General features: G+C 56.1%; 1 protein-coding gene across 3 annotated transcripts in view; it reads left to right on the plus strand.

Moving 5' to 3' along the window:
- LMNA (lamin A/C) overlaps positions 1–6,529 on the plus strand; it is a 26,868-nt gene extending 20,339 nt beyond the window's left edge. The window contains exons 3-13 of one of the 3 annotated variants that reach the window (XM_011928378.1): positions 884–1,009; positions 1,287–1,457; positions 1,666–1,791; positions 2,362–2,582; positions 2,675–2,894; positions 3,380–3,487; positions 3,571–3,690; positions 4,112–4,201; positions 4,932–5,201; positions 5,524–5,546; positions 6,209–6,521. In XM_011928378.1, the coding sequence (XP_011783768.1) occupies positions 884–1,009; positions 1,287–1,457; positions 1,666–1,791; positions 2,362–2,582; positions 2,675–2,894; positions 3,380–3,487; positions 3,571–3,690; positions 4,112–4,201; positions 4,932–5,201; positions 5,524–5,546; positions 6,209–6,278 (1,545 nt within the window). In that variant the 3' untranslated portion in view covers positions 6,279–6,521. Of the gene's footprint in view, positions 1–883; positions 1,010–1,286; positions 1,458–1,665; positions 1,792–2,361; positions 2,583–2,674; positions 2,895–3,379; positions 3,488–3,570; positions 3,691–4,111; positions 4,323–4,931; positions 5,202–5,523; positions 5,547–6,208 lie in introns of those variants that run through there. The other 2 variants (XM_011928377.1, XM_011928379.1) reach the window with 2 other exon arrangements.
- Positions 6,530–9,021: the final 2,492 nt, after the last annotated feature.

A 9,021-nucleotide genomic window follows, 5' to 3' on the forward strand; every position in this document is an offset into this window, starting at 1 on the left:
GAGATCACGCCATTGCACTCCAGCCTGGGTGACAGAGCAAGACTCCGTCTCAAAAAAAATAAATTAAAAAAAAAAGAAAAGAAAATCTAAGCATGGTGCTCCCCTGCTCAAACATCCTCAGGTTCTTTTCATGGCAGATAAGGGCATCTCTTCATGAGCCAGCCCCTGCCTACTGACCCAGCCACCTCTCCCATCCCTTCCCACCCCATACTTCAGGCTTCAGCAGTACTGATCTTTCCAAAGACCCCAGAACATGCATGCCTTCATACTTCTGTGCCTGTACATGCTTGTTTCTGCCCTTGAAGTCATGACAGTAACTCTCTGTAGGCCCTGCCTGTTCCTTGGGTCTTAGCCTCTTGGAGGCCTTCCTAGAGCCCCCCACAACTATCCCAGGCTTACTTTGGTTTCTTCTCTCATGTCCCCTCAGTACTTTGCACATACCTCCTTTATAGCATTTGCTATGTTGTGCCAGAGAAGGGAGTCCTGTGGTTGGGGGGCATATATCTTTTCTTTTTTTTTTTTGAGACAGAGGCCCGCTGAGTTGCCCTGGCTTGAGTGCAGTAGTGTGATCTCGGCTCGCTGCAACCTCCATCTCCTGGGTTCAAGTGATTCTTGTGCCTCAGCCTCCTGAGTAGCTGGGACTACAGCATGTGCCACCATGCCCAGCTACTTTTTTGTATTAGATATATCTTTTCTTTCTTAGCACAGTACCTGCCAAGAGTAAGTGAGATGTCCTGACCTCTGCAGGCATCCAAGGCTCTCCTTCCCTGGACCTGTTTCCACACGTATAAAGGGGTGCACGGGCAGCAGCCCACCTCTCAGCTTCCTTTCAGTCATTGTATTCTGTGACCCCTTTTCCTCACCTCTGCCTGCTTCCTCACAGCTTGAGGCAGCCCTGGGTGAGGCCAAGAAGCAACTTCAGGATGAGATGCTGCGGCGGGTGGATGCTGAGAATAGGCTGCAGACCATGAAGGAGGAACTGGACTTCCAGAAGAATATCTACAGTGAGGTGGGGACTGTGCTTTGCAGGCCAGAGAGCTGGGACTGGGTGATGACAGACTTGGGCTGGGCTAGGGGGGGACCAGCTGCATGCAGAGCTCGCCTTCCTGCGTCCCTTGCCCTGGTGGACAGGGAGTTGGGGGTAGCCAGCATTCAGCAACCAGGTTAAAGTAGGGCTGGTAGTGGCTCATGGAGTAGGGCTGGGCAGGGAGCCCCGCCCCTGGGTCTTGGCCTCCCAGGAGCTAATTCTGATTTTGGTTTTTGTGTCCTTGTTCCAACCCTTCCAGGAGCTGCGTGAGACCAAGCGCCGTCATGAGACACGGCTGGTGGAGATTGACAATGGGAAGCAGCGTGAGTTTGAGAGCCGGCTGGCGGACGCCCTCCAGGAACTGCGGGCCCAGCATGAGGACCAGGTGGAGCAGTACAAGAAGGAGCTGGAGAAGACTTATTCTGCCAAGGTGCTTGCTCTCCCCTGGTTCCCTCACTACCTCTGCCCTCGGCAGCCCTACCCTTGCCCACACTGGGCTATTCCTTGGGATCAGGCAGATGGTGGCAGGGAGCTTAGGGTGGCTCAGGACCTGAGGCTATAGCGGTGATGTCCAACTCAGGCCTGTGCCTCCACCCCTCCCGGTCACCACAGTCATAACCTTGTGTCCTCCCCTCCAGCTGGACAATGCCAGGCAGTCTGCTGAGAGGAATAGCAACCTGGTGGGGGCCGCCCACGAGGAGCTGCAGCAGTCTCGCATCCGCATCGACAGCCTCTCCGCTCAGCTCAGCCAGCTCCAGAAGCAGGTGATACCCCACCTCACCCCTCCCTCCAGGGGCCTGGAGTCTGGGCAGGATGCAGGCCGGAAGCCTGGGGTTGGGGGTGGGGGGTTCCTGAGGAGGAGAGGGATGAAATGTGTCCCCAGGACCACAGAGAAGGGCCGCAGGATATGGAGTCAGATGGCCTGTGTGCTGTTTCTGTACACTCTTACCTCACCTTCACTTCTCAGGGCTTTGGTTTTCACATTCGAAAATGGAGGCTGTTCTTAATCTCCCCAACTCAGAGTTACCATAAGACTCTGCAATGTGAGGTGTTAAAAGCATCAGTATTGTTCTAGCTGGCTGTGCCATTTGTGACAGGAGAAAAAGAGTCTAGCCTCAGAACGAGAGGTTTCAGTTAGACAAGGGGAAGGACTTCCCAGTTTCCAGCCAAGACTATGTTTAGAGCTTGTGATGGGCTCTGATAAGGGCTCTGGGGAAGCCTCTGACTGCAGATCCTGGAGAGGGTAGCCAGGTGTCTCCTACGCCGACCCACGTCCCTCCTTCCCCATACTTAGGGCCCTTGGGAGCTCACCAAACCCTCCCACCCCCTTGCAGCTGGCAGCCAAGGAGGCGAAGCTTCGAGACCTGGAGGACTCACTGGCCCGTGAGCGGGACACCAGCCGGCGGCTGCTAGCGGAAAAGGAGCGGGAGATGGCCGAGATGCGGGCAAGGATGCAGCAGCAGCTGGATGAGTACCAGGAGCTTCTGGACATCAAGCTGGCCCTGGACATGGAGATCCACGCCTACCGCAAGCTCTTGGAGGGCGAGGAGGAGAGGTGGGCTGGGGAGATGTCAGGGAGGTGCTGGTGGTATCCTCTGGCCGGCGAGTAGCCTTGACTAGACCCCCACTTGGTCTCCCTCTTCCCAGGCTACGCCTGTCCCCCAGCCCCACCTCGCAGCGTAGCCGCGGCCGTGCTTCCTCGCACTCATCCCAGACACAGGGTGGGGGCAGCGTCACCAAAAAGCGCAAGCTGGAGTCTGAGAGCCGCAGCAGCTTCTCACAGCACGCACGCACTAGCGGGCGTGTGGCCGTGGAGGAGGTGGACGAGGAGGGCAAGTTTGTCCGGCTGCGCAACAAGTCCAATGAGGTAGGCTCCTGGTCAGGGTCTAAGGGGATACAGCTGCATCAGGGAGAGAGTGGCAAGACAGAGGGATGGCATGTGGAGAGAGGAACATCCCTCCCCTCAGAGGGTGGACCAGGGTGAGCCTGTATATCTCCTCCACACTCTAGTTCCAGGCCTGGCTCCTGGACTCTTTGGCTGTGAGACCTTGAGCAGGTTATTTAACCTCTCAGAGCATCAGTTTCCTCATCTATAAAATGGGGACAAATAATGATCCCTAAGTCTTTGAGTTGTCAGGAAGATGAAAGATAAGATATCCGTGTGCCTGGCTCTGCGTATATGTCTACAGATCGTGGCCATTATCCCCAGGGGGAAGGACAGTGACAGGGGTGGGTGTAGATGGAAGGAGAGGCCTCAATTGCAGGTGGGCAGAGGGCTGGGCTCTTGAGCAAGATAGATCCAAGAGCCTGGTTGAGCCTCCCCCACCTTCCTCTTCCCTGTCTTCCTGGCAGGACCAGTCCATGGGCAACTGGCAGATCAAGCGCCAGAATGGAGATGATCCCTTGCTGACTTACCGCTTCCCACCAAAGTTCACCCTAAAGGCTGGGCAGGTGGTAACGGTGAGTGGCAGGGCACTTGGGACTCTGGGGAGGCCTTGGGTGCGATGAGAGCACTGGGGTAAGTGTCCTTTTCTCCTCTCCAGATCTGGGCTGCAGGAGCTGGGGCCACCCATAGCCCCCCTACCGACCTGGTGTGGAAGGCACAGAACACCTGGGGCTGCGGGAACAGCCTGCGCACGGCTCTCATCAACTCTACTGGGGAAGTAAGTAGGCCTGGGCCTGGCTGCTTGCTGGACGAGGTTCCCCCTGGTGGCTAACATCAGAGCCAGCTTCCCCCAACCCAAGTTAGTCAATTCAGGGCCCCTTTCTAGAGCTCTCTGTTGCAGGCCCCAGACTTCCCCACCCAGTAGGCAAACCAAAAGATGCTTCCTCAGCAGCACAAGGGGTAGAAGTTAGACTGTGAGGATTGTTAAAGGCAGAGCCATACTCCTACCTGGAGAGCTTGACAGTGTCCCTCTGGAAGGGAAATGAGTTCCTTAGCTCCATCACCACAGAGAACAGAGTAAGAAGCAGGCCGGACAAAGGGCAGGCCACAAGAAAAGTTACAGGTGGTCACTGGGGTAGACATGCTGCACAACCCTTCCCTGGCCCTGACCCTTGGGCCTGGTCCCATGTCCTTGCCAGGAGGTGGCCATGCGCAAGCTGGTGCGCTCAGTGACTGTGGTTGAGGACGACGAGGATGAGGATGGAGATGACCTGCTCCATCACCACCACGTGAGTGGTAGCCGCCGCTGAGGCCGAGCCTGCACTGGGGCCACCCAGCCAGGCCTGGGGGCAGCCTCTCCCCAGCCTCCCCGTGCCAAAAATCTTTTCATTAAAGAATGTTTTGGAACTTCACTCGCTGGCCTGGCCTTTCTTCTCTCTCCTCCCTATACCTTGAACAGGGAACCCAGGTGTCTGGGTGCCCTACTCTGGTAAGGAAGGGAGTGGGAACTTTCTGATGCCATGGAATATTCCTGTGGGAACAGTGGACAGGGTCTGGATTTGTCTCCTGGGAAAGGGAAGGGAGGACAGACGTGGGGCATGCCCGCCCTGCCTCTCTCACCCATTCCTGTTGCATGCATATCCTCTCATTCTTTTCCTGCAAGAATGTTCTCTCTCATTCCTGCCCCCCATCCAATTAATAGTGCATGCCTGCTGCCCTACGAGCTTGCTCCCTTTCTCTCTTCTTTTCCTCTTAAGCTCAGAGTAGCTAGAACAGAGTCAGAGTCACCTCTCTGGTTCTCTGTCCCCAAGTCTTCCTGAGCCTTCTCCCCTTTTATGTCTTCCCTCCCCTCCTCCTGGCCCCTGGCCTCCCAAAGCCCTGTTGCCCGCTGGCTCCTTGGGCACAGAACCCCACCTTCCTGCCTGGCGGCTGGGAGCCTGCAGGAGCCTGGACCCTGGTTGGGCCTGAGTGGTCAGTCCCAGACTCGCCGTCCCGCCTGAGCCTTGTCTCCCTTCCCAGGGCTCCCACTGCACCAGCTCGGGGGACCCCGCTGAGTACAACCTGCGCTCGCGCACCGTGCTGTGCGGGACCTGCGGGCAGCCTGCCGACAAGGCATCTGCCAGCGGCTCAGGAGCCCAGGTGGGCGGACCCATCTCCTCTGGCTCTTCTGCCTCCAGTGTCACGGTCACTCGCAGCTACCGCAGTGTGGGGGGCAGTGGGGGTGGCAGCTTCGGGGACAATCTGGTCACCCGCTCCTACCTCCTGGGCAACTCCAGCCCCCGAACCCAGGTGAGTTGTCTTTGCTTTGTCTCCAAACCCTGCAGGTGGGTCACTGGTCATCGAGGGGTAGGACGAGGTGGCCTTGCAGGGGGGAGAGCCTGCCTTCTCTTCCGCAGCCCGGGGGAGTGGGAGCCTCCTCCCCACAGCCTGAGTCCTAGACAGCCCACCCCTGCTTCCTGCCCCTCTCGTCTGAGCCCCAGACTGGAGGGCAGGGTCAGGGCTGGAGTGTGAGAGATGGTGGAGACGCTACCTCCCTTGTAGGAGCCAGGGGAGGGAGGGTCAAGGTCCAGGCCCTGCTGCTCACACCCCTCTCCTCTGTCTTCTCTCGTAGAGCCCCCAGAACTGCAGCATCATGTAATCTGGGACCTGCCAGGCAGGGGTGGGGTGGAGGCTTCCTGCTTCCTCCTCACTTCATGCCCACCCCCTGCCCTGCACCTCATGGGAGGGGGCTTGAAGCCAAAGAAAAATAACCCTTTGGTTTTTTTCTTCTGTATTTTTTTTTTCTAAGAGAAGTTATTTTCTACAGTGGTTTTATACTGAAGGAAAACACAAGCAAAAAAAAAAAAAAAAAGCATCTATCTCAATCCTAATTTCTCCTCCCTTCCTTTTCCCTGCTTCCAGGAAACTCCACATCTGCCTTAAAACCAAAGAGGGCTTCCTCTAGAAGCCAAGGGAAAGGGGTGCTTTTATAGAGGCTAGCTTCTGCTTTTCTGCCCTGGCTGCTGCCCCCACCCCGGGGACCCCGTGACATGGTGCCTGAGAGGCAGGCATGGAGGCTTCTCTGCCAGCCTCCTCTGGACAGCAGGCTCACTGCCAGGCCAGCCTCCAAGAGGGAGAGAGAGAAAGAGAGAGGACGGCTTGAGCTGGGCCCCTGGGCTTGGCCTCCCGTGATTCCACTACACCTGGCTGAGGTTCCTCTGCCTGCCCCACCCCCAGTCCCCACCCCTGCCCCCAGCCCCGGGGTGAGTCCATTCTCCCAGGTACCAGCTGCGCTTGCTTTTCTGTATTTTATTTAGACAAGAGATGGGAATGAGGTGGGAGGTGGAAGAAGGGAGAAGAAAGGTGAGTTTGAGCTGCCTTCCCTAGCTTTAGAGCCTGAGTGGGCTCTGTGCAGTCACTGGAGGTTGAAGCCAAGTGGGGTGCTGGGAGGAGGGAGAGGGAGGTCACTGGAAAGGGGGAGAGCCTGCTGGCACCCACCGCGGAGGAGGAAGGCAAGAGGAGGTGGAGGGGTGTGGCAGTGGTTTTGGCAAACACTAAAGAACCCTTGCCTTCCCGTTTCCCATCTGCACCCCTTCTCTCCTCCCCAAATCAATACACTAGTTGTTTCTACCCCTGGCTGCTGTGGTGTCTTTGTTGGTGGACGTCACTGTGTGTACTGAGATGCGGACTCGCAGGCACGCGCATGCACACACACACACACACACACACACACACAGCGCCGCACGGTCACTGCATCCTCCTGCTCATTGCTGCCCAGTCCTGCCCTGCTCCAGGGAAAACAATTAGAGATCAGAGCACTTTGGGTGCACATCTGAGCACTCGGTGGTGGCTGAGGGGGAAAGGCTTTGATATAAGCATCACCACCCACTGTATGACTCTCTCCCAGTGGAAGCCCTTCAGAGAAGCAGAGCCTGAAGGAGGGCATTTGCTAACTAACTTCCCGCATCCACCAGCATTTACTGAGTGCTTTCTCTGTGCCGGGCCCTGAATGAAGCATGAATATAAGACATATGATACAGATCCAGTCTGAGGGTGGTGACATATCAGGACGTAAGGACAAGGACACCCAGGGAGGAGGGAACAGAAGCTGCAGGAGAGGGCAGAGGAAAGGAGCAGTTGATGTCGCTTTGTGCCATGTTGTGCTTGGGGGATTGGGAAATGAACAAAACAAGATGCCCACTGTCCTCAGGGAAATTACACCCCAGTGGGAGTCAGAAAACAGACTGCAGACAAAGGGATGTGTTAGGCCAAGTAGGAGCCTCGGAGGGGGCTCCAACCTGGGGGAATGAGGTGCCCAGACTGAGGGGAGGGGCCCCAAACAGGGAACATGAGCCAGCCTTTTCTCTGGCCCTTTCTAGTTTCCAAAGCATTTCTGCAGCATCTCATTTGGCCTTCGTGCTGTCTTGAGAGGTAGGTATTGTCTGCTAGGCCCCTGGAACTCAAGCCACTCAGCTCGAAGGTGGCACAGATCCCAAGATTCTGGAAGTTTATGTTTCCTGGGCAGAGTTGAGCCTGCAGTCAAGAGTCAGTGAGAAAAGGGCATGTCTGGCTGGGATCGTGGGAAAACATGTGAGAAAGCAAAATTACTGAGAGGAGAAGGGCCCCTGAGGTCATGCTGGACACTCCTGATTCCACCACAGTGCGTTTAGGGAAGGGAAGTTAAGAGGAAGGAGGTTTGAGGAAGGGGTCCCTGCTTGGGTTGGCAGTTTCCAAGAAGGAAACCCTTCCTCTCCTAGGCCTCAGCAAAGACCCTGAGGCCCCACAGATGTGGGGTCTTAGATGTCAGCGAGGAAGTCGGTGTTTCCCAAAGTGAGGACACCCACCTGCACTTCCTGAGCCGGGCACCTTGGGGCGCCAGAGCCCCACCACGGTGGCGCCCGCGCATCCTGGCCGGGGGTCCTTTGCTGCTCAGCTGAACCCTGGTGAGCTGCCTGCACGGGCACTGTGGGCTGGGGAACACTAGGGGCAGCAGGCGACGTTCCTAGCTCTTGAGGAGGAGGGCTGAGGGCACAGGACTGCACGCAAACACTGCCCCACAAGCTGGCAGCGCAGCGGGGGCAGCAGCCGGGGACTCAGCAGTTAAGGCGTCCGCACACGTGGTCACCTCACATGATGCTCACAGCACAAGTCAGCACTCAGCAGCCACATTTCATTATGTAAAAAAAAATTGTTGTTGTTGTTAAAATGTAATACATGCCTGGCCTAGCGTGGTGGCACGCACGCCTGTATTCCCAGCAACTCCTGGCCTGAGGCAGGAGGATTGTTTGAGTCCAGGAGTTCTCGGCCAGCTTGGGCAACAGCAACAACAAAAATATATATCATATGGTAAAATTCAAAACACAGGTAAGGGATGGGAGCAGTGGCTCACGCCTGTAATCCCAGCACTTTGGGTGGCTGAGGCAGGCGGATCATGGGTCAGGAGTTCGAGACTAGCCTGGCCAACGTGGCAAAATGTCTCTACTATATAAAAATTAGCTGGGTGTGGTCGTGCGTGCCTGTAATCCCTGCTATTCGGGAAGCTGAGGCAGGAGGATCACTTGAACTGGGTGGCGGAGGTTGCAGTGAGCCGAGATCACGCAACTGCACTACAGCCTCTACAGCATGGGCGACAGAGTAAGACTCCCTCTCAAAAACAAAAGAAAGTTAATATGTTGCTCAGGGTATTTATTTATCTATTTATGAGACCAAGTCTCACTCTGTCACCCAGGCTGGAGTGCAGTGGCACAATCTCAGCTCACTGCAAGCTCTTCCTCCTGGGTATATGCCATTCTCTTGCCTCAGCCTCCCGAGTAGCTGGGACTACAGGCGCCTGCCACCATGCCCGGCTAATTTTTTGTATATTTAGTAGAGATGAGGTTTCACTGTGTTAGCCAGGATGGTTTCGATTTCCTGACCTCGTGATCCACCCGCCTCGGCCTCCCAAAGTGCTGGGATCACAGGCATGAGCCACCATGCCTGGCCCTACTTATTTATTTTTAATAATTTTTTTTAAAGAAAACAGGTAAGAACAAATAATTTTTTTTTTTTTTTTGAGATGGAGTCTGGCTCTGCCGCCCAGGCTGGAGTGCAGTGGCTGGATCTCAGCTCACTGCAAGCTCCGCCTCCCGGG

Source organism: Colobus angolensis, unplaced genomic scaffold (assembly GCF_000951035.1).
Source record: "Colobus angolensis palliatus isolate OR3802 unplaced genomic scaffold, Cang.pa_1.0 Scaffold77, whole genome shotgun sequence".
In the NCBI taxonomy this organism is placed as follows: Eukaryota; Metazoa; Chordata; class Mammalia; order Primates; family Cercopithecidae; genus Colobus; species Colobus angolensis.